The sequence below is a fragment of the Hemicordylus capensis genome, chromosome 1 (genome assembly GCF_027244095.1).
Source record: "Hemicordylus capensis ecotype Gifberg chromosome 1, rHemCap1.1.pri, whole genome shotgun sequence".
In the NCBI taxonomy this organism is placed as follows: domain Eukaryota; kingdom Metazoa; phylum Chordata; class Lepidosauria; order Squamata; family Cordylidae; genus Hemicordylus; species Hemicordylus capensis.
This window is the reverse complement of record NC_069657.1, coordinates 132,275,495-132,301,744: the sequence shown is the minus strand read 5'-3', so window position 1 is coordinate 132,301,744 and position 26,250 is coordinate 132,275,495. Positions and strand designations below refer to the sequence as shown.

The 26,250-nt window shown below is 42.8% G+C and overlaps 1 protein-coding gene across 16 annotated transcripts in view; it reads right to left on the bottom strand.

Moving 5' to 3' along the window:
- Nucleotides 1-26,250, bottom strand: part of CHID1 (chitinase domain containing 1) — a 192,734-nt gene that overhangs the window by 81,292 nt on the left and 85,192 nt on the right. For all 16 annotated transcript variants that reach the window (XR_008306396.1, XM_053246920.1, XM_053246259.1 and 13 more), the window contains one exon: nt 4,654-4,755. Coding sequence is in view for 15 of the 16 variants with exons in the window: in XM_053246920.1 (XP_053102895.1) it covers nt 4,654-4,755 (102 nt within the window). In the remaining variant the exon portion in view is untranslated. The remainder of the gene's footprint in view (nt 1-4,653; nt 4,756-26,250) is intronic.

Below are 26,250 nucleotides of genomic sequence, written 5' to 3'. Positions count from 1 at the left end.
ATCTTGTATGTACATTTCAAATTGACAGCTGAGGAAACTAGATACAAATACTGAAGGCACTGCTTGATAAGATGGGAAGAAGTACTATTTGTGGGTGCTAAGCAACTGTCCGAACTGCTTCAAAGCAAATACAGAGCTATTTTCTTACAAGAAAATCCTATGCATGTTTACTTGGAAATATGTATCACTTTGTTCAATGGGCTTAATTCCAGGTAAGTATACACAGATTGGAACCATAGTGGCCCTGACAAACAGAGGAATTTTAAAGGCTGCTTATCACTGTGGAAATACGAACAGAAGGTTAATAGATGCAAGCCAAAAGGAACAGGAATCATGTTTACTATGCATTCTCATATCAGTGTCCTTATTAAGAGGCGTATCTAGAGTTGGGCAGGCATGGCACGTGCCCTGGACGTCACTTGAAGGGGGGGCACTGGCTTTTGCAGCTGCTATTGCAGCTCCCGCTCTTACTTACTCTCTCCCACACATTCACACACCCCTTGCGCGCTCAATCACGCCGCCTCCAACCTTCCATTTTAGAACCTGCGTAACATTTTCCCAGGCACACGCGAGCCCCTGCCCCTTTTGCGTGAGTGCCTGTCAGGCACAGAGCGTACGAGAGCTGCTCTCCACTCCAGCCTCAGACCTGATTGAGCGTCTCCTCCCACCAGCAACCTGCCTGAGCATGAGATAAGTCCCGGCTCCTTTTTCCTCCTACTGTTCCGCAGCGGGCCTTTATTTGCCGCGCACCCTGAGAAAGGCCAGCCCTTTGCTGGGAAACTACGCCGTGCTTCCTCCTCCATCTCCACCATATGGAAAGGATGGAAGGGATGAGAGAGGAACAACAGGACTGTGAAATAAGCTGCCCACCCAGCAACTGTGGCGGGGGTGATTGGGGAGGGAGGAGTCTAGATATCAAGCAAGATGCCTGGGTTCTTTCTGGAAGAAGAATGGGGGCAAAAATCCCCTGGTCCTTAACACAGGGGAGAAGCTCCGAGAAAGTCTGACTGAATGCTAGGACGCCTGGCTTCTTTTTATATCCCGATAAGAGGGAAGGTTAAAATTGCAGGGGTGGGGGGAAGAGGACAAAGAGAATCAGACCCCTTGAGCCACTTAATGGGCGGGGGGAGGGGGGGAGTCTCAAAACAGGCAAGGGGTCCTGGCTGTTGGTTTTTCTGAGGAAACACGTTTAGGATCACATTGTATAAGTGCATTTGCTATACAGAAGAATGGGCTCCTTTGATATCCCTATGCACCTCTCCAGTCCATTGAAATACTAATTTTGTGGGTTGGCCTGTGTTCTTCTGGATGCTCATCAGATTGCATTAAAGTTCAAAGAAGACACCATGCACAGAGTCATAAGGGTTTTTGTTCTGCCAACCCTCGGTCCTAATACAGAGCTACTGCTGAATAACCCCAAACCCAAATCATACTATGTTACTCTGCCTCATTCTTCTCCCGTATTACAAATCCTTGCCAATATGTCTTACTACCTCATTTTTTGACCAGGGTTGCTGTGCCTAACAGTTGTATGGCAGGCAGAAATTCAGTAGTGTGTGATCACAACTGGGAAAGGCTGCATATTTTGCATTGTTTGATGTCATGCAAAAATATCTGACAATCCTGCTTTCTATCAACAGGCAATCCCTGCATTTGTAACATTCTGTAAGATTTGTTAGTGGAAATGTACAGTGCTTAATAGGTCGGCATTGATTATTTTATTATAGAGTTCGCATATAAAAGCTCAATTTTCAGGAGAAAGAGAATTAATTTAGGAAAAGAGCTTGTACAACAAGAAAAAAAAGGGGGGGGGACTCTTCTCCCCCTCCCATGTGCTGTTTACATCCCCAGAATTTTATTTTCAAACCTATCTTATACCATTTCCTATTGACCCAGCCTTATCAAAGGCCAGCCTTCCCATGCTTTCATAGGTCAGTAGTTGTGTCTGTTCTATTTCTCCACCCACAACTGGTTAACAGTTAATTTGCTTTTAATTGAGAAATCCTTGCTGACTTTTGTTCAGAGTTGGGAGTATCTTCAGATATTTGCCTCATTCCTCTGACAGCAGAACAATATGGATTTACAGTTGGTCTGTTTCTCTGCAACTTTATTCAGCAATATGACAGCAAATGCTGAAAGGTTGTCATTGTGAATGCAGGGCATGGTGGTGGAAGAGCTGCATATTGTGTCAAATAGGGTTGCCACCAGCCAGAATTTTACTAGCCTGACTAGAATGTTATACTCTTGGTTGGTGGCTGTAATTGGAGGATGCAGTGGCTGAAAAATTCTAAGCCATGTTGAAGTTTAGTATGCCTGTCTAGACCATCTTAGTGTGATTACTTACACTGCATATGCAGTGTACCAGGGTACAAAGACTGTGCAACATTAATGCAATTGCATGCATACTGTGCCACCGTAGAGAACTCTGTCCTTTAATAAGGGGATAGTGGAGGAGACTATTTTCATTGTGCAGGTGCATTTGGAGTGTGTGTGCAAGAGAAAGAGAGAGACTGGTCATAGAATTGTTTTGCAGACAGATCAGCCAGTCCAGAGTGGAGTTGAGCTCCTCCTGCTCAGCTCAGCTGAGTGTAGAAAGAGAAGAAACTGAAAAAACTGACTTTGATCACATCATAGACCAATTTGCATCAGTGAAAGCAAGGAAGGTGCAGTTATAATTTTCATGTAGCACCATATTTATTTATTTATTTATTTATTTATTTATTTCCCGCTCTTCCTCCAAGGAGCCCAGAGCGGTGTACTACATACTTAAGTTTCTCCTCACAACAACCCTGTGAGACAATCTTAGAATGTGTCTGGGCTTAACTGGAGATGGGGAGACGGGGGCGTGTCCACTGACTGTGGGGTGGCCATTCCGGTCGTGGTGGGGAACAGAAGAAGTAACATTGGCAGGTCAGCGGGCCGTTACAGGGGAAGGGGACTTGGAAATCTAATAGCTGTTTCCCCTTCCGGCTGTCCAGCCAGCTCTTTGACCTGTGCAGTGCTGATCATCCTTGGAACCTCACCTTGCTCCTCTGTAATGCCAGGCCGGTCCAGAACAAATCAGAAACCATCCATGATTTGATTCTGGATGTAGGTGCCAACCTGGTATGTATTACAGAGACCTGGTTGGGGGAGGCTGGGGACCCAGTGTGGTCCCAGCTTCTTCCCCCAGGCTACTCTGTTGAGGAGCAGGTGAAGGATCGTGGGCGGGGAGGTGGAGTGGCTGTGGTCTATAAGAATAACCTTTCCCTTACCAGGATCCCCGTTAGAGTGTCAGACCATATCAAATGTGTGTACTTAAGTCTGGGGACCAGGGATAGACTGGGACTTCTGTTGGTGTACCGATTGCCCTGATGCTCAACAGAGTCCCTAACTGAGCTGACGGACTTGGTCTCGGACTTGGTGTTGGAATCCCCCAGGCTTGTGGTGCTGGGGGACTTCAATGTTCATTTTGGGACCAATTTTTCCGGGGCGGCTCAGGAGTTCATAGCAGCCATAACGTCTATGGGCCTATCCCAAGTGGTCTCGGGGCCAACGCACACTGCTGGTCACATGCTTAATTTGGTCTTTCACTCTGATCAGGGTGGTGTTCCGTGTGTGAGGAATCCTGTGATTTCTCCATTGTCATGGACGGACCACCATCTGGTTAAGGTCGGACTCACAATCACTTCCCACCTTCCCAGGGGTGAGGGACCTATTAGGATGATCCGCCCGAGAAGGCTATTGGATCCAATAGGATTTCAAGAAGCCTTGGAGGAATTTAGTGTTGGCTCTGCTGGTGATCCTGTTGATGCCTTGGTGGAGAACTGGAACAGCAAACTCACTGGGGCAGTAGACATGATCGCTCCTAAGCGTCCTCTCCGACCTGCTTCAGAATTGGCCCCTTGGTATACAGAAGAACTACGAGGGCTGAAGCGGCGAGGTAGACGACTGGAGCGAGGTGGAGAAAGACTCGGATTGAATCCGACAGATTGCAACATAGAGCTCATTTGAAGAACCTATGCTCAGGCCATACATGCGGCAAAGAAGCAATTCTTTTCTGCCCATATTGCATCTGCAAGTTCACGTTCGGTGGAGTTTTTCAGGGTTGTGAGAGGGCTAGTGAGTGCCTCTTCTCCCTTGAATCAGAATCTGGAACCATGAATTACCCGCTGTGATCTGTTTACTAACAAAAGCCAATTAGTATAGAAACCCACTGCAATATAATTAAAACAATAAAAATATAACAGCAAATGGAAGAAAAACATATCATTATAGCTGCAATCTTAAGTACACATGCCATTAAATTCAGTGAGACTTCTGAGTAAACATGCTTAAGATTGTTTGCATATTGACTAAAGCTTTACAGATGTAATATTTACACTAAATATCCATAATGATAACAGAAAGGCCCATTCAGTTCTCATGAGAAAACAAAAATATCATTTAAATGGCCAATTCATGCTCAAAAACCATTAAGGACTGCATCCAGCTATTCAAGGAATTCTGGTGAGCCAACATTTTAGCTGAGTGCCTTCAAGATTTTAATCCAAAGGCATCCTATTATCACTAAAGGATAATGAGGACCTATGAGAGGTCCACATGTTTGTTGAACTCACAACATCTCTATAGCCTAGCCCAGTTCACTATTGTTTCCTGTTTTTGTCACCTTACCTTTGTGGTGTTGAATAGTCATATGTCATGAGGCTGAAGCTATCCACTACTGGGGCTAGCTGATCAAATTCTTTCTTTGTGAATGTTCCCAACTGGTTGGTTCTTTAGAAAAGAAGAACAAAAATGACACTATGTTTTCTGGTAGAAAATGCTGAGCTTGGTTGCAGGAAAAGTCAAAAGACTACATTTGAAATATTTTACATCCTAGCCTAAATATCTGTACTGATATATCTGCTAGCAATGAAGTCACAATTCCCTTGCATTATTGAACATTTGTGACATTTAATTAACCTCAGCCTCAGTACTGATGGTGATGCATCATCTTAAGATCAGACCACAAGATACATTTCACAAATATGCTTCAAGATATTCAATTATTCTTTCATTATACATTTACAAACTCACTAATATATTTGATGACTACTACAATTATATTTTTAGTTCTGATTAATGTTTCAGTTATTTCTCAACTGAGTTTACTGTTTGCTATTATATTAAAACATATCCCATCCTTTTCCAAAGGCCCAAGGCAAATCAACAATTTAACACAGCAAAACAAGGATACATAACTAGAACCCTCCCAGTATGACAAAGGCCTTATTTGGACATTGTATTGTACAGGTGGTCAGATGTCTGTACACTTGTACATGTTTTTGCATGGTTGACTGTACCTGCGTTCATTTTTAAAGTGAACCTGGGTACAGGTCCATCAAATGCATGATACAAATAGGAAGTGCACTGCTGTACGTACATTCAGCATAGCACATCAATAATTGTACTTGGGTAGACTGTACACAGATTGTACATGTGTTGAACATAATCTGTGATGAGGACCACAGTTGAAATCCTCACTGCTTTAACCCAAGTCAAGTGTGCCAAACCTGTTAAAAGCCAAAAGAACACACTGAGATGATTCAGCCCCCTCCTGTTCGCTCCCTTAAGCTTTCTACTTCCCTTTGTCACTTGCACAAGATTAATTCAAAGATAAACTTACATCCTTCATCTTTGACTGACTAAATCCGTATCTATTGAGAACTATTAGAAATGGACACAGTATCATTTTGAACAGTTTTAGAGAAACTGAACAGACTGAAACATTTTTCAAAATTAGCAGCTCTAGTATTTCTGTAAACTGCCTGCCTCCAATCCATTAATATAACTTTGAATGTGCAGCCACAATGTTCTCATTCTCAGTAAGGCCATGACAAAGTAGCTTTGTTTATGAATCTCCAGTTAGGGGCCTTGTATCAGCCTGCTTTTTTCCGGGAGTAAATCCTGGTGATCTCTGTGATGGTTCCTGTATCCGCTGCCACCACTTATTTCCAGCAGTCCCTCTGTTATAATATATATTGCCCTTGATAGAAGAAGTCCAGATATTTTAAAAACAAAGAGGATCTATTGTTTCACAAAGAAAAAACCAAGACAAAAAGATGGCCCTTCCAAGAAATACACAGTTCAAAGCACAACTAGTTATAATTTTCTATCCTTCAGTCTGAGTTCCTTTCTGCCAGCCTCTTCCTTGGCAGTTGACTTCCAACTGATTCTACAGCATGGATTCTGATAGCTATAGAACTCCTCCTATAGGAGAACTCAATCCAGGTACCTGGCAACAGTTCCCATGCTTACCTCACTAAACCCCCAGATAGATAGATATAAGCAACATATATAAAAACAATTTTTAATTAACTTCCCTCCTCTTTTTTAAAACTAAGTCAATTCTTCGCAATCTCATTGAGACTATTATTACGAATATTTATATACTGATTTTCAACAAAAGTACTCAAAGTGGTTTACATAGAAAATAAACAAATAAAATAGTTTCTTTTCCCCAAAGGGATCACAATCTGACAGAAAATACAAGTTAGACACCAGCAACAACCACTGACCTGTTTCCAGATAAGTATTGTTAGTATTATAGTCTTATAGACAAGTTAAATATGTATTTGGAGTTTTCTATTTAGTCCTATGATACTTGCTCCTAAATAAATGTATGTAGGACAGCAATCAGGATGCAATACTGCATGGCCCACACAGAGTAGCATGTAGAGCTACCCATATGAGTCAATAGAGCCATCTGCTGGCTGCATGGCTACATGTACAATATCAACCCCAAGCTTTTTATTCCAAAGTAGGCCCATCCATACTTCTACAAGCATTCACAAAACCATCCCACCATCTTTCATTATTTGGCTGTATGCTAGAAGTAGGCTGTACTTAAGGAACTTGGGAAATAATTAACTTCTGGGCGCTTGTAGGGTCTCTCCTACTAAAGCCTGTCTTGGAATAAATGGCCTGGCCGTAGTTCTGTGAATGTAGCACAATATTTAGAACATAAGAACAGCCCTGCTGGATCAGGCCCAAGGCCCATCTATTCCAGCATCGTGTTTCACACAGTGGCCCACCAGATGCCACTGGAAGCCACAGGCAGGAGCTGAGGGCATGCCCTCTCTCCTGCTGTTACTCCCCTGCAACTGGAACTCAGACGCATCCTGCCTTTGAGGCTGGAGGTGGCCCACAGCCCTCTGACTAGTAGCCGTTGATAGACCTCTACTCCATGAAGTTATCTAAACCCTTCTTAAAGCATCCAGGTTGTTGGCTGTCACCACATCTTGTGGCAGAGAATTCCACAAGTGGATTATGCGTTGTGTGAAAAAGTACTTCCGTTTGTTGGTCCTAGATTTCCTGGCAATCAATTTCATGGGATGACCCCTGGTTCTAGTATGTAAGAGGGAGAAGAATTTCTCTCTATCCACTTTCTCCACACCATGCATGATTTTATAGTCCTCTATCATGTCTCCCCGCAGTTGTCTTTTTTCTAAACTAAAAAGTTTGTAGTCTTGCCTCATAAGAAAGGTGCTCTAGGCCCCTGGTCATCTTGGTTGCCCTCTTTTGCACCTTTTCCAGTTCTACAATGTCCTTCTTTAAAAACCTGGGAAGACCAGAGTTATCCATGGAAACTCTGCAGGTGACTTTACAAGGCCTTAAAGGAAATGTGCTACTAGGGACATGCTATCACCCTCCAGATGTTGACAGTGATTGGGAGTTACAGAAGTAAATCAGAGAGGCATCAAAGAGAGACAGAGTTATAATAATGGGTGACTTCAATTACCCATACATAGATTCGGCAAATTCACATTCAGGTAATGACAAAGAGGTCACATTTAGACAAGCTGAATCACTGAGCCCTAGATCAGTTGGTCATGGAACCGACTAGAGAGAAGGTGACCTTGGACTTAATCCTGAGTGGTATACAGGACCTGGTGCGAGATGTCAGTGTCATGGACCCTTTAGGGAACAGTGATCATAGTGTGATCAAATTCAACTTATATGTGATGAGAGAATCACCAAGGAAGTCTAACACAGACACTTTGAATTTCAGTAGAGGACACTTCTCTAAAATGAGGACTTTGGTGAAAAGAAAACTGAAAGGCAAAATCAGAAGAGTTACTTTGCTCCAGGATGCATGGAATTTACTCAAAACCACCATACTAGAAGCCCAGTTAAAATGTATACCCAAAAGGAGGAAAGGTACCAAAAAGTTCAGGAGGATGCCAGCATGGATAACAAGTAAAGTCAAGACTTCCTTCAGAAATCCGAAGGCCTGCCCAAACCAAGATAAAAGAAAGGAACACAAACTCTGGCAAAAGAAATGCAAGGAGGTAATAAGGGAGACGAAAAGAGAGTTAGCTAAAAGCATCAAGGGGAATAACAAAAACTTATTTAAATATATCAGAAGCAGAAAACTTGCCATGGAGGCAATTGGACCCTTAGATAATGAGGGATATGGAGATTGCAGAGAAGCTAAACGAGTTTTTGCATCTGTCTTCACGGTAGAGGATACTGAGTGTACACTTGTGCCTGAACCAAGCTTATCAAGGACAGAGGTTCAGAACTGAGTCAGATATTTTATTTATTTATTAATTAAAAGATTTAATATATCTCCCAATCCACAGATTCAGGGCAGTGTACAAGGCAAGAGGAGAAGAAATTCTAAACTGTCTGGAAAAATTAAAAATAACAAATTGCCAGGACCAGATGGCATCCACCCAAGAGTCCTTAAAGAACTCAAATGGGAGATTGCTGACCTCCTTGCAAAAATATATAACTTATCCCAACAATCAAGCTCTGCACCAGAGGACTGGAAAGTAGTCAATATAACACCGATTTTTAAAAAGGGATAAAGAGGAGATCCAGGAACTTACAGGCCGGTTAGTTTAACATCAGTTGCAGGCAAATTGATGGAAAGCATTCTCAAAGATAAAATTGTTAATCATATAGAAGAAAAGGCCCTGCTAAAGGAGAACCACCATGACTTCTGCAAAGGTAAATCTTGCCTCACTAACCTTTTTGAGTTCTTTGAGAATGTCAACAGACATGTGGACAAAGGTGATCCAGCTGACATGGTATACCTGGACTTTCAAAAAGCTTTCAACAAAGTTCCTCATCAAAGACTCCTGAGAAAACTTAGCAGCAGTGTTCCCTCTAAGGTGTGCGCACACTCACAAGATTTTGATTTGTGCTCAGGTAATTTTAGATCCCACTCAGGTTGAATCAGGAAGGCCCCATTCTGAATGCACATGCACACATACTGTCTTGATACTGCCACTCAGAACAAAATTCATTCCGCACACAGATGGAAAAAATTAGAGAGAACACTGCTTAGCAGTCATGAGATAAGAGGACAAGTTCATGTGTGGATCAGTAACTGGTTGAAGGACAGGAAACAGAGGGCAGGAACAAATGGACAGTTCTCTAAATGGAGCAAAGTTAGAAGTGAGGTTTCCCAGGGATTGGTACTGGGACCAGTGCTCTTTAACTTGTCCATAAGTGATCTAGAAGTTGGGGTAAACAGCAAAGTGGCCAAATTTGAAGATGACATCAAACTATTTAGGGTCATGAAATCCAAAAGAGACTGTGAGGAACTCCAAAGGAATCTCTCCAAACTGAGCAACAAGATAGCAAATGAGGTTCAATGTTAACAAGTGTGAATTGATGCATATTGCAGCAGAAAACCCCAAATTCACATATATACTGATGGATCTCTCCAAACTAGGGGAGTGGGCGACAACATGGCAAATGCGATTCAATGTTGGCAAGTGTAAAGTGATGTGCATTGGGATGAAAAACCACAGCTTCAAGTATACTCTGATGGGAACTGAGCTGTCAGTGACTGACCAGGAGAGAGATCTTGGGGTCGTGGTGGACAGCTCGTTGAAAGTGCCAACTCAATGTGTGGCAGCTGTGAAAAAGGCCAATTCTATACTACGGATCATTAGGAAGATGATTGAAAACAAAACTGCTAATATTATAACGCCCTTTTACAAAATTATGGTGTGACCACATTTGGAGTTCTGCGTGCAGTTCTGGTCACCGTATCTTAAGGAGGACATTGGAGAACTTGAAAAAGTGCAGAAGAGGGCAACCAAGATGATCAGGGGACTGGAGAACATTCCTTATGAAGCAAGGCTACAGCATCTGGGGATCTTTAAGAACATAAGCAAAGCCCTGCTGGATCAGAGAGGATTAGACTCATCCTACACAGTATACAATGCGAGCTGGAAGACAGATAGTAAAAACCTGGCCTGCATCACATCAGACTACAGGTGTGGTAGTGTATTTTTGATTGTTCCTCAACTGCCTAATGTATTTTGAATCCTAGGACTCTTCCTTAGGGAGAACCAAACCGAGAGGAGAACTGGTCTTGTGGTAGCAAGCATGACTTGTCCCCACAGCTAAGCAGGGTCTGCCCTGGTGGCATATGAATGGGAGACTTGATGTGTGAGCACTGCAAGATATTCCCCTCAGGAGATGAAGCCACTCTGGGAAGATCAGAAGATTTCAAGTTCTGAGAGATAGGGCTGAGAGAGATTCCTGCCTGCAACCTTGGAGAAGCCACTGCCAGTCTGTGAAGACAATACTGAGCTAGATAGACCAATGGTCTGACTCAGTATATGGCAGTTTCCTATGTTCCTAACTCAACTATTCGAAACAAGCCAAAACTATCTTCCATACCATCTCAAAACAAGATGCTTATGAAAGACAGTTTTGGTTTATCTTTGCAAAAACTGAACCAGAGATGCCCATGAGGAAGTATCCCTAAGTATCCCTAAGAGTATCGTCAAATAGAATTTATCTACTGTACACCTTTGAAGCCTCCTCCCCTTTCATTTAGTCCTTCATTCAGACCAAAATTTTACCACCCCAATCCGCTATCTCATTCTGCATAAAGTGTAGAATAGCACCTAATTCAGCTAGGGTATGTTTTCTTTCTGTCATTGGGTACTGTTACCAAGTGATGAACAGAGACATCGTGCAGAAAAGGAATATTTCAAAAATCCAGATTGCCACAAGATAACTGTAATCACACAACAAAAATATGGCTACTTAAATATAATAAAGTACATTCTGTAGAATGTTTTAAAATGGTACAACAATGTTCTCTGAACATGGGGACTATAATCCATTGCAGAGATGGGCAAAACACTTCTAAAAAGTATTTTAGATACAACATACTTGGTAAACACACAATAAAAATACAAAATAGTATTTTAAAATATATCTTAACATACAAAATACAATGCCTTAAAAGGGAAACAATTTTCAAATGTATCATCATCATCATCATTATCCCCCAGTGAGGCACTACCTTGGCGTGGTTGTGGGGCTTGCGTGCTCTGAGGAAGGTGAGAGCTATGCCAGAGGTCCAACCATACTGGACAGGTCTCACCAGAGGAGCCACACAAAGAGTGCCTCTCCCATCAACAATATGGTGAGACGTAACTTTAATAAATCTATAACGGATCGGTTGTCGCCCGGGTCAACAAGGACCGTGCCAGGTGCTGGAGCCCCTGGACATCTGGTGGCAAGTGGGCAACAGGACTCAGGATCTTCAGTTGAGCAACCAGGGCTGAAGACAGCAAAGTTACTGGAAGAAACGTCGCTTAACCGAAAAAAATATACGAAAAATGCCAACAAGGAAATAATGATCTGCTATTACAAGTCTAGTCCAACCAGAAGAGGTTATTTAAAAAGAATGTACCAAATTTGGAAAGAGAAGCACCCAGATACAGAAAAAAGATGACAAAGGCTAGCAGAACAGAGAAGTTTAATAATAAGAAATAAAGTATTCACAGAAGTTGGGCTGGAAGAAATGCAAAGAGCAAAACCGGCTCAAAATATGGAAGAAGAATTGAAGAACTGAACTGAAGAAAGTTGCTCAGGCGCAGATAGAGGAGGTGTCGGAAGTAGAGGATGCCACTGTAGCTGAACTGTTTCAAAATCAAAACCAGGCAACCTCCCCTTTGCCTTCACCTCAAAAACCCAAATGCCATTTAACAGAAAAGCAACAAGAACTAAAGCAAAAAATAACTGAGCACATGAACCAAACAACCACCAGCGTTCGACTTCCAGCTCTAAAAACAGTTGCCAAAAAACAACTCGCTCAGGCATTGAAAGATGTCAATGCTGCACTAGCAGAAATAACAACCAATAATTTGCAAGAAACAAACCAACTAATGTACAGTGCAGCAACAATAACAACACAAGAGCTCGCATATAAGATCACCGGACTGGTAAAAAAAGAAAGTAGTACATCACCTAAATGGAAGCTTAGATTAGAAAATAAAATCTCCAGGCTTAGATCAGATGCTAGTAAATTGAAAGATATGAAAGACAAGAAGCTGAAGAATGAAACACCAAACAGTATCTGATCCAAAAATACCACCTAGATTCAAGGAAAATTAGAGAAGTCCTGGAAATAATAAAGCCGCAAATAACAGCAGTGTCAAAGAAGATTAGCAGATACGAAGCCAGAATTACACAACACAGGCAGGATCTCCAATTCCAGTCGAATCAGAGACGTTTCTACCAAAGCATAGAAGGAGAAACTGCAAGAAACCTAGAAACACCAAATAAAGAAGAAACAGTGCAATTCTGGGGGAAATTATGGGACAATCCAATAGATTATAATTAAAAAGCAGGCTGGATGAAAGAGGTCAAAAAATGTAACCAACAAATGCAAGATCTAATAATAACACCAGAATTAATAAGTGAAAGAACAAAGAAAATTAAAAATTGGACTGCTCCAGGCGACGATGAACTGCATGGCTTTTGGCTTAAACACTTAACAAGCCTTCATAAACAACTAGCAAAACAGTTCAATCACATGTTGCAAGGAGGTGATATTGAACAATGGCTAACAACTGGGAAAACTCATCTCATCATGAAAGACCCAGCAAAAGGTGCAGTTCCAAGTAATTATAGACCGATAACCTGCCTGCCAACCATGTTCAAATTATTAACTGGACTAATAGCAGATGAAGTGATGCAACACTTATTAACTAACAAACAGCTTCCAGTTGAACAGAAAGGAAACTGCCCAAACACCAGAGGCACAAAAGACCAGCTGCTGATTGACAAAATGATTTTAGAAAATTGCAAGAGAAGAAAAACCAATCTAAGTGTTGCATGGATTGACTACAAGAAAGCCTTCGATTCATTGCCTCACCCATGGATACTAAAATGTTTAGAAACAACTGGTGTCAGCAAAAACAATCAGATATTTATAAAAAAGCAATGAGCATGTGGAGTACACAGTTAACAATCAATGGCGAAACACTTGGACAGGTTAGCATTAGAAGAGGCATTTTCCAAGGGGACTCACTATCCCCTCTGTTGTTTGTAATCACCATGACCCCGCTTTCACAAATACTAAACAAAACAGGCCTCGGATACCAAACATCTAAAACATCAAGTCAAATCAACCATCTGCTGTACATGGATGATCTGAAGTTGTATGCAAAGTCCCAGTCAGAAATCAAATCACTGCTAAACACTGTCTGTATATTCAGTAGCGATATAGCAATGGAGTTTGGACTAGATAAGTGTGCTGCATTAATAATGAACAGAGGAAAAATAACAAAAGCAGAAGGAATAGAACTGCCCAATGGAAGCAAGATCAAGAACCTGGAAGAGGTTGGGCATTGGGCATTCTCCAGGCTGATAACATCGCACACACTGAAGTTAAAAGAAAAATGGGAAGTGAATACATCAGGAGAGTTAGAAAAATCTTCAAGTCCAAACCCAATGGCAGGAACAACATACAAGCCATAAACACCTGGGCTATACCTGTTATCAGATACACTGCAGGAATAATAGACTGGACCCAGGCAGAGCTAGAGACACTAGATCGTAAGACCAGGAAAATCATGACCATCCATCATGCTCTGCACCCCTGCAGTGATGACGATAGGCTATACCTCCCTTGCAGCTCAGGTGGAAGAGGAATGCTGCAAGTCCATCAAACAGTAGAGGAGGAGAAAAGAGGCCTTGAAGAATATATCAAGAGCAGTGAAGAAGATGCACTTCAAATGGTCAATAATGAGAAACTATTCAACACCAATGAAACAAAGCAGGCCTACAAGAAAGAACAAGTCAAGAACCGAGCAGAAAAATGGAAAAATAAGCCACTGCATGGTCAATATTTGCACAATATAAGTGGAAAATCAGACATCACCAAGACCTGGCAATGGCTTAAGAATGGCAACTTGAAGAAAGAAACAGAGGGTTTAATACTGGCTGCACAAGAACAGGCTCTAAGAACAAATGCAATAAGAGCAAAAGTCGAAAAGTCAACAACAAACAGCAAGTGCCGCCCATGTAAAGAAGCAGATGAAACAGTGGACCACCTAATCAGCTGTTGTAAAAAGATCACACAGACTGACTACAAACAAAGGCATGACAAAGTAGCAGGGATGATACACTGGAACATCTGCAAAAAAGACAAGCTACCTGTAGCCAAACATTGGTGGGACCATAAAATTGAAAAAGTTGAAGAAAATGAAGATGTAAAAATATTATGGGACTTCAGACTACAAACAGACAAACATCTGCCACACAATATACCAGATATATCTGTAGTGGAGAAGAAAATTAGCTGTCTTTTGAGAAGCGGTGGCAGCAGCTAGTTTACAGTGAGATGATTTTTTAAAAACAGAAACGAATAGATACTCTGCAACTGCATAGCTTAATTATATCCAAACCTTTTCTGATATCAAGAAGCGGCTGAGATTTGTGTTCTAAGTAAGATCCTTATGCCTTTCTCAAAAAGTATGCTCAAGGTAACTGGAGGTGGCATATGTCATTTTTGTTGAATTACCAAAAAATGAGATATGTCTTCCAATGCTCTTGGAAAGCAATGATTCCCAAACTGCACCAGTGTGCTGTAAGAGGGGATGAAGTGCACCTTGAAAAAATAAAAATTAAGCCACATTGGACATATCCATCACTAATGGCCATTGGTGAAGGGAGACCCTGTGCAGCATCGATTTCCCCAATGTACAGAGGATTTCCCCAATGTACAACATCTAATTGAGGGGGAAAAACAACAAAGGGATCCTCCCTAATGAAGCCTGTTGCGCAGCTGACAGCAATAGGGGAATCGCAAAAACATCAAAACTGCCTAACAAGCACAGTCCTGTCCCTGAGCCTTGACAAAGGAGACGAAAGGATGCCAGGACACAATTATCAAGAGGGCTATCCTACCATTGCAAGCAAGATGTCTGCCCTTTTTCTGGAAGGTGATTGAGAAAATATACATATCTTCAGAGTAAAAGAGTAATGTATGCAGCTAAGTTTAATGCAGAAAACACATCTGTGCCCCCAGCTATCAAAATTTGGGGAAAACACTGATCTAAAATATTAGCACCATACTAGAAATGTTAAATGCAACAAATTGATCCCATATGCCAGGGGTGGGGAACCTTGGCGCTCCAGCTGTTCTTGAACTACAACTCCCACCATCCCCAGCCACAATAATTGTGACTGGGGATGATGGGAGTTGTAGTTCAACAACAGCTGGAGTGCCAAGGTTCCCCACCCCTGCCATATGCACTCATTAGGATTCATTGTTTTGGTACAGCAAAACACTAAACAAGAATGTGTAATGTGGCTTTTCCAGAAAATTTTGAATTGGAAATATTTCCAGAAAAGATTCTGATGTCCAAAATTGACTGGGAACAAATGTAGCATGTTTGACATATAGTTAATAAATAAAACTAGAAACCATATTAAAATGTGTATAAAAATATCTCAGAAGTTCTTCCAGTAGCCAAAAGGATTTGCACTGAAGAAAAAAAATCAATAAAGTGCACCTAATTTGGGTTAGTGACTAATCAGACATCACTTGGATTTTTTATAATACATGTAAATATCCACCCCCAGCACAGTACTATAACACATGGAGCCCTATCCACCCCCAGCACGGTACTTCCAGTGTCTGTTGCTAATTTCTAGCTTATGTTTCATTTTAAATTGTGAGCCCTTTGGGGACAGGGAGCCATCTTATTTATTTATTATTTCTCTGTGTCACCCTGAGACATTTTTGGAAGGGCGGTATAGAAATCAAAATCATCATCATCATCATCATCTTTCTACTGTAGTCGAGAAGAAAGAAAAACAAGTTAAAATAATCGACATAGCAGTACCAGGGGACAGCAGAATAGAAGAAAAAGAAATAGGGGGGAAAACAACATACAAAGATCTACAAATTGTAATTGAAAGGCTGTGGCAGAAAAAGACCAAAATAATCCCAGTGGTAATTGGCGCCCTGGGTGCAGTTCCAAAAGACCTTGAAGAGCACCTCAGCACCATAGGAGCCACAGAAATCACCATCAGCCAATTACAAAAAGCAACTTTACTGGGAACAGCCTATATTCTGCAACAATATCTATAACAGCAGCAACAAAATTGACAATAAAATTCAGCCATCCCAGGTCCTTCGGAAGGACTCGATGTCTGGATAAAACAAACCAGTCAATAACACCTGTCTGACTGTGTAAACAAGAAATAATAATAATAATAATAATAATAATAATAATAATAATAATAATAATAATAATTTGATTTCTATACCGCCCTTCCAAAAATGGCTCAGGGTGGTTTACACAGAGAAATAACAAACAAATATGTTTGTTTGTATGTTACTTATCCGAACTTGTTTCCATTTCCTTTAAGCAATACAATTTTTTCAAAGATTAAGTCACTCAAATTGTGCCTTCTGAGGCTACGAATCATCCCAGCAAAGGAAAATAACAATTCTATAGGACCACTTGATGTTAGACTTGTACTATATCTAAAAAATAGCCAGACAATGGGATACCCATCCAATATACTAATTTGCTTAGTTTTGTCCTGCAAAAAATGGAGCAATTTCAGCTTTTTAAACATTCAATCTGATCAATAATTCCAAAACAACATAATACCATTTCTTTTTGCTGTGTTTGCTGTTTCTCCATTCTCACCACCCTCCATGGACGTATGCAGGCTTTTTTCAGGGGCGGGGGGGGGTTTAATACAAAAATTATGCCAACAGAAACCAAAACAGGAAATATCCAATGTTAATCCTCATTAGAGTAGACCCACTGAAATAACTGAGAGTTAGTCATGACAAAGGCTGCAATCCTACAGCTACGGCATAGTCAAATGTGCAGCAAGTTGTAATTATGGTGAAGTAATCATATGGTCAAATAATATGGGGAACAGAACAATTCCTTTTACCCCAATTAATCCACACCCTGCTTTCCTCTCTCTCTCTCTCTCTCTCTCTCTCATTCTCTCTCTGCTATTCTTGAAGCACTGAGAGCAATGGGGGGGGCGTGTTTTACAGGAGTGACTCAGAAGAATTCTCCTAAACCCAAGTGTTAGTAAGACAGCTAAAGAAAGCTAAAGAAAGCTTTGAGTTTATATACAAATAAAAAGATTTATTTGTATACCCTACTACAAATCAGAAAATAAAGAAGATTCTAACTGCCCCATAAGCCAATGAGGTGGAGTGATTGATTAGGTTGTTGGATGAGGACTGGGAGACCCAGGTTTATTTATTTATTTTTAGTTATTTATCAAATTTGTACACTGCCCCAAACTTTAGTCTCTGGGCAGTTAACTATAGCATAAAACCAGTTAAAAACATATACAAAGAACTTAAAAACAATTTAGTAATTTAAAAATAAAATAGAGATTAAAACTCAAAAATTTTAGGAAGATGAGAAAGCTTGAGCGAAAAGATGGGTTTTCAGGTGTTTTTTTGAAAATTGCCAGAGATGGGGAGGATCCGTATCTCAGCAGGGAGCGCATTCCACAATCTCAGGGTAGCCACCAAACGAGTTGGCGGTAACTGGAGATGGACCTCCTCAGATGACCTCAATGGGCAGTGGGGCTTTTAGTGAAGAAGACACTCACTTAGATACCCAGGGCCTAAGCCGTTTAGGCATGCATTCAGGGAAGATATGCCATCTCCTGAAGAAGTTGACATGGAGAAATATAACTGGGTGTCATCAGCGTACTGATAATATCCCGCTCCAAATCCCCTGATGATCTCTCCCAGCGGTTTTATGTAGTTGTTGAAAAGCATTGGAGAGAGTATGGAGCCTTGAGGGACACCATACTTAAACTCAGATTTTGAAGAGCAACAGGCTCCAATTGACACCATCTGGAATCTATCCGAGAAGTAGGAGTGGAACCACTGTAAAACAGTGCCTCCCACCCCCAACTCCCTCACACGTTCCAGAAGGATACTATGGTCGATAGTATCAAAAGCTGCTGAGAAATCCAAAAAGACCAACAGAGTCACACTTCCTCTGTCAATTCCCAATGGGAGATCATCCATCAGGCCGACCAAGGCAGTCTCCACCCCATAGCCCGCCCGAAAATGGGTCTAGATAATCAATTTGAAATGGGTCTGGATAATCAGTTTCCTCCAAGACCACCTGGAGCTGAGAGGCCACCACCCTCTCAATTACCTTGCCCAGCCATGGGATGTTGGAAACAGGCCTATAATTGCTCGACTCCGAGGGATCTAATGCAGGCTTCTTTAGAAGAGGTCTAATGATTGCCTCCTTGAGACAATGAGGCATCCTGCCCTCCCTCAGAGAAGCATTTATGATTTCCACCAGGCTGTCTACAACAACCTCCCTGCTAGATCGAACAAGCCATGTTGGACAAGGGTCAAGAGAACAAGTGGTAGGCCTCACCGTTCCGAGCAGCTTGTCCACATCCTCAGGAGTCACAAACTGAAACCGATCCAGTCGAACCACATAAGAGGAGTTGCCGGACACCTCCAGTTCAGACATCAAATTAATTGTGGAGTCTCCATCTAAGTCGGCCGGAATCCGAGCTATTTTATCTGCGAAAAACTCTTTAAACACATCACAGCGGGTAACTGATGACTCCAAATTCTGGTTCAAGGGAGGGGGGGCAGATACTAGTCCCCTCTCCACCTTGAACAACTCCACTGGACGTGAACTCGCAGAGGCAATACGGGCAGAAAAGAACCGCCTCTTTGCCACATGAATTGCCTAAACATAGATCTTTAGATGTGCTCTATGTCTCAGTCTGTCAGATTCGAGTCGAATCTTTCTCCACTTGCACTCCAGTCACCTACCTTGCCGCTTCAGCACCCGTAGATCTTCTGTATATGAAGGGGCCAATTTTGAAGCGAGTCAGAGGAGATGCTTGGGAGCAATCGTGTCTACTGCCCTGGTGAGCAAGTTGTTCCAATTCTCAACCAGGGCATCAACAGGATCACCAGCAAAGCCAACACTGAATCTCTCCAAGCCTTCTTAGAATCTTACAGGATCCAATAACCTCTTCGGGCGGACCATTATAATGGGCCCCTCGTCCCTGCAGAGGTGGGAAGTGGTTGAAAGTCCAACCTTAACCAGATGGTGGTCCATCCATGACAATGGGGAAATCACAGGAATCCCCACCCATGGAACACTACCCTGATCAGAGTAAAAACCAAATCAAGCATGTGACCTGCAATATGCGTTGGTCCAGAGACCACTTGGGATAGGCCCATAGTTGTCATGGTCACTATGAACTCCTGAGCTACCCTGGACAGGTTGGTCCCGAAATGAACATTGAAGTTCCCCAGCACCAAGAGTCTGGGAGACTCCAACACAAGTTCCACGACCAGGTCCGTGAGCTCAATAAGGGATTCTGTTGGGCAGCGGGGTGATCGGTACACCAACAGAAGTCCCAATCTGTCCCTGGTCCCCAAACTCAAGTACACACATTCAATATGGTCCGATACTCTAGCAGGGTCCCTGGTAAGGGAGATGTTATCATAGACCACAGCCACTCCACGTCCCCACCCACGTCCCCTCACCTGCTCCTCTACAGAATATCCTGGAGAGAGAAGCTGGGACCAAACTCGACCACTAGCCTCCCCCAACCAAGTCTCAGTAATACATACCAGGTCGGCCCCTTCATCCATGATCAAATCATGGATGAGTTCAGATTTATTTTGCACCGACCTGGCATTACAGAGAAGCAGGGAAAGGCTATGTGGGTTGTTGGCAGTGCTCCCTGAGGTAAAAGTGCTGGCAGGACAGCCGGAAAGGGAGAGAGCTATTAAATTTCTGACTACCCTTCCCCTGGAACGGCCTGCTGGCCTGCCAACGCTGCTACTTCTATTCCCCACCACCACCAGGATAGCTGCCCCATAGTCAACGAAGGCACCCCCTGTCTCCCCAAATCCAGACGAATTCAAACACACTACAGCAACTTCAACCCAAGTCTAAAACAGCTTAAAACTAATTAAACAGAAGGCCTCTAGCCCTCACCCTCCTTCGAGGTGGCTCCCCCAAAGGGGCGACCCTCACCCTTTCACTCTCTGATGGGCTTCTAACACCCTGAAGTCACAAGGAGCCTTTCTATGAAGCCCAAAACTGAGCAGGTGACCCGAGGAACAGCTGAGTCACTCAGGAGCTGGTCCCAATCCTGCCCACACTTCCCACAGATGTTAACCTGAGGCTGCAGCCCCACAGGGGAAGCAAAAGCAGGCAGGCAACAGCAGGTTGAAGCTCTCACTCAGTCATGAAGCCCTCACTCAGTCAGATCACTGGGTGATCTTGGCCACTCACTATTTCTCAGCCTATCCTACCTCAAAGGATTGTTGTGAGGATAAAATAGGGGGAAACTAAGTTGGGATACTCTTACATTGAGTCATCTGCTCATGTGAGGCAGTCTCTCTCTCTGTCTCTCAATGTGAACAACTTTACAGGTTCATGTGAGGAAAAAGATGGCTTTTAAAACTTTAGAAGCTTTTAATCAATCTAAGTTAGGAATGTGTGAACAGATTCGGTACTGAACCAGTTCGAAATTGAACCGGTTCAGTCTGAAGGTTCAGGGTCGAGCCAAACTTTCCCCTTTTGGCTCGACCCTGACCACCCACCCCCAGCCCATTCAGGGGGTTCCTAATTTTTTTCCCCTTAAATGTAATTTTTAAAAAACTTACTTCCTCCAGGGAGGGTTCTCTGAGGCAGCGCAGGTGTATGTTTGTGTGTGTCTGCAGAGATTCCCCCCTCCCCGGCTGGCCTTCTATCCTTCCAAATACAGCCCATTTGGCCATTTGTTCAGACCTTTTCCCCCGGGGCAGCAGCCATTTTGGAGGCTGCTGCACCTGCGCAATGGGCCTCTGCGTGGCTTGGGTCATGCCAGGCCACACAGAGGCCCACTGCACAGGCACGGTGGCCTCCAAAATGGCCACTACACTGGAGAGAAAAGGCCCAAATGGGCGGTATTTGGAAGGATGGAAGGCTGGCGGGGAGAGAGAGAACCTCCACGGAACACCCCCACTACCTCGGAGAATACGAAGGAGAGAGGTAAGTAAACACTTTTTTTTTTATTTTTTTAAAAAAACCGTTTGTGAACCCCTGGACTGAAGCGAAGCAGGGGGTTCAAGGGGGTGCCAGACCCAACTGACCCAGTCTGATTCAGGTCCAGTTCAGACTCGAACCGGACCAGCCGGTTCCGTGAACACCCCTAGTCTCAGCAAGCATGGCTGCTTGATTTCCTGTATTGTTCTGTGTGTCCCACCGTGATACTGAGGTTGTCCTCATGACCAGCCTAATGCAGGCTAGGGCAGCCCAGCCTTGGTTAGGCTAGTCGTGTGAAATACTGGGATCATCATGGATCCCACTGCTCCTGTGCAGTCTGACCTCCTTACTAAACCCAGCTGCTGGGTAGTGTGTGTCTTCTTAGGCTGCGTGGGATACATGGCAGCCAAAATGTGTTCCAGTGTTGCATATCACTCCACACTCCCCCATGGAGTACTGCTTGTCTGGGCATGTGGGAGATGTGCCAAAGATCCAAGTCTTTGGGGAGGGGAAAGGGGAGTTAAAAGCAGTCTTCCCCCCACACCCTCCCCGTGATTGCGAGAATCACCTCAATGTGTCCCATTCCCATCACAGCCAAGTAAATGGAAAGCCAGCTAAGCACTCTGAATGCCCTCCAGAAATCTGAACACAGCTCTCGTAGGTTGATGCTTTGTTTCACAGAGAGGAAAGAAATGGAAATTAGGTACCATTAGTCAGCCACAGTAAACAACAGGGGACACAGACAGGGAGATATGTGTAAACTACTCTGCAAAACAACCTTCCTACAGCTTAGGCAAGTTGCAAATTTATAGAGAGACTGGACCAGAAGAACTTCAGCCTTTTCAGGTCAGGTCAGGTTTCTAGTTACAGCGTTGCAGCTAGAGGAACAGAGAAACTTTAAAGCAAGCGAGGTGTGAGGTAGGGAGTTCCCTTGCATCAAAAATGGGGGGGTTGCTCCCTCTCTCCCCATGGACTCCCATGCCACCCCCCACCTCTTATTTCCCATTTTACACACAGGGACAGTCTCTCATTTTCTTTTTCTTTCTCTTTGATTTCCTTTTGATTTTCAAACTTGGCTGGCTGACCAGTCAGCAGCATGGTAAAAGTATTCAAACTTCAGAGGGCAGAGAGGGAGAAACAGAGCGCGCGCGCGCGCACACACGCACACACACACACACACACACACACACACACACACACACACGCTTGGAAGCCAATGGGCTGCCAACTTGCAATAAAAAGGCAGCTCCTGAAGCAAGAAAGCAAAACAATGATTGGCTTAGATGTATTTGGGTTTTGGCAATGTATTTTAAAAATACAAAATACCCAAGCAAATGTATTTTAGATACAAAATACTTTCCTGAAAAGTATTATAGATACAAAATACAAAAGTATTGAAAATGCGTATTTTAGAAACTACCCATATCTGACCCATCGTAGTAATTCTGACAAGATACATGTATGGTACCTATTTGTTTTGTCCCAGGGGGGAAATAATAACTTGGGGAGGGATTTCAATTTGGGGAAAATGAGGCTCAGCAACTTCCCTTCCCAGTGTTTAGCCCCATTCTTATCCTCACCTTGAGCATGCTTGATTTAAAAAAAACCCCAAATCTATAACTCATTTTGTCAGATGCACAATGCTGCTCCCCTGTCAAGAGAAGTGTTACTGGGAACAAAAAGTCTCCCAACCATACACGTGTCAAATCCTATGACAAATCCTGAAGTAGAAGTGGTGCACATGTAGAAGATAGATATTTTACCACTTCTATCCTAAGAACTTGGTCTGGGGAGAACAAGAAGTGGTCTGTTTACTGACTCCTGCAAACCTTATAAACAAGCAAGGACAAAATTAACCACAACCGTCTCAGCAGTTCACAAAGCATAGGAAAACCTCCAAAATTTACTAATCCAGTGGCAAGCCTGGCTTCTGATGGGGGTGGGGCAGTAATATGCTGACACTGGTTGTGTCACATGAACCTGCCAATGTTGGCACATTCCATATACACACACACACACACACACACACACACACACACACACACATACAGTGGTCCCTCGACTTACGAACTACTCGACATCCGAAGTTTTCGACTTATGAACGACAAAAATGACCGGAAGTCGTTGCCGGTTTAGATGCGGCTTCCTCGACTTACGAATTTTTAGATGCGGTTTCCTCAACTTACGAATGTTTCCAGACCTCCGTGGGTGCACTTTTCGACTTACAAAAATTTCGACCTACGAACGTGCGTTCGGAACAGATTAACTTCGTAAGTCGAGGGACCACTGTATGTATATATATATATTGTTCGGGACCAAACATATCTAATCAATATTTGAAGTTAGATACAGATGTCAGGTCCAGAACCATTAGTAGAGCAGAATATGCCAACAGTAGTGAGTTATCATGACACAACCAATCTCACCTCCTCCCTCCACCCCCTCCGCCATCAGAAGTCAGGCTCACCATTCAACTCCAGGAATCAAAGGTTTGGTTTTTACCATGTTGTCTGAACCTGCCATGGAACACCAAGACAAAACATTATTTTTATAGTTCCCATAAGTGCTAAGAATAAATTCTTTTCTTTCAAAATGTAAAATTAGTTATATGAGCAACATTAGAAAGAAATCCAGCCATTCATTCAGATGCATTATCCCTTGAGCTAAAACCGCTCACCTGCTTAATGGATTACTTAAATGCAATTCTGCCACATCATCTCACTGGGCTAAAAGAGTATGTGCAATGATGCTGAATTATAAATATGTCTGAGTGACATTGTTCAGTCAGGTCAGCAAATACCATACATAAAGAACACAATGGCAACAAAGGCAATTTACCTCTGACAGAGTTTAATATTCAAGTGGCTACTTTATTTTGATGTATGCTGCAGTTACCCCATGTTCTAAGAACCAGTAATTTAGTTGTCATATTAAGGAGCAGCCCTTTCCCAGAACAAGTTCAAACATAAATTAAAAGCAATCATCCCTTCTGGGACACACATGCACCCATCAGTCTTCACAGTAGTTATCTGGCATTTGCTACACAATTAAACTGCAAACACTATAAGAATATATAAAATGAAGGGCATCTGTTATATCACGGTAACCTAAAAGTCTAGAGGTAAAACATTTTCTTTCCCCAGCCTTAGCAACATACATTTATGGTAAATATAGTTCCACATATTGTGATGGGCAGGGGAGAAATATAATGCCCCTTAATCATGGGCTGCATTTTACAGTGCATTCAATCACTCAGATTAAAGAAATATGGTATTCTAATGAAACTGGGGGTACAACCTTATAGCCAAGCAAAATATTCTAGTAAGAGGATAACATTTGAATGACAACTGGGCCTTTTCTGTCTCTTTCATCTGAATGATTACTATCCTTCTAGCTCAGGGGTAGGCAACAGTGGCTCTCCAGTTGTTAAACTATAACTCCCATCATCCCGTGGCTACCCCTGATCTAGAAGATCAACAAGAGGGAACTGCCAAATCACACAAGCAGCCTGCTCCAGCCTGAACTGGGTGCTGCCATCTGTGGCTCTTCTAGAATTAAGAGCTATTGGTCCTTTAAGGCAGACCACAGCTATATGCAAAGTGCATCAGGGTTGGCTCCAGGTTTGTGAGGCACTTGGCATGTGAGCACTGAGGGCTCCACTTTTCCACAAAGGGGGAGTGGGGGAAATCTTCTTAATACTTTTTTAATAGCAGGGTGCAATTTCACCTTCTCCCCAATGAATGGGGAGAAATGTGGTCGCAGCTCCTCTTTCTCCCACCTCCAGGGATGAGAGGAGGATCAGCCACTGCCATGTCCTCCCACTCACCAAGAGGGAGAGTGGGAGTGGTAGTAGCTACCACTACAGGACTCAGAAGCAACACCTATCTATCAGTAAATGGGAAAATGTGGTGGAAAGTGCTACAGCTCTTCCTCCTCCTCACCCTTGGGAGGCACCATGTCCCCTCAATTCACCAAGGGAGAGAGCGAGAGAGGGAGGAGGAGCCATTAAGTCCCTTGTGTTGTTGCTTCCTCGCCTTTCTCATCTGAGAATGGACTTTTCTCCCAGAAGCCCCTGCAACTATGTAAGAGGCAGCAATGATACCATGAGTCTCTCAAAGCACCTCAGCTCTTGAGAAGGCAACTAGTCCCAAGAGCCATCACATGTTCCCCTTGGCTTCAGGTACACTGCGAGATGAAACTGGGGAAAGTTCAACGAAACTTTAACCAAAAAAAACCCTCCCAGTGTATGGTATCACTCTATTAAGGAAAAGAATAAGATGGACAAAACCTCTCCATTCTCTACTCACTACTGCTGCCACTCACCATGCCATTGCTGAAGATCAGTAAGGAAAGAATAGGAGGGAAAGTATGTATTTGAAGGGGGGTAGCAGAGAGGGTATTTGGGGGCAGTTTTAGGAAGTTGGAGCAAACCACTGCTCCCTGGCCGAGAAAAAAAGAAAAAGTATTACCGCTTAATAGAAGAGCACAATGTGCACTGGGGAAGCAAATCGATGAGTTCACAACACAAGTCAAAACCATCATTATTTGGGGACACTTATCTGTATACATGCACAGTATACGAGGTTGCTAAACACAACGCAATAGCTCAAAAGCTTTGCACATGGAATTAACCATATCATTTTGCCTGTTTAGAGTTAATCTCAAATGTTAAGAAGAAGATTACAAAGGTAACAGTCTGAAGTTGAATCCAGTCAGGTCAACTGAATAAATGAATAAATGAAGAATAAAAGAAAGCCTTGCAGGCTACTCACTATCATACCTTTTAGAGGCAAAAATGTTCCCATTTCTGATATTACATACATACATTTTAAAACATCTAGCATAAATCTAAATTCAAAGGAAAGAGACGATTTTTACCTCTATTTCTCTATACAATTTCAGCTGACTTTCTCTTTTCCCAGCAACACAAAGAGGAAGCTTA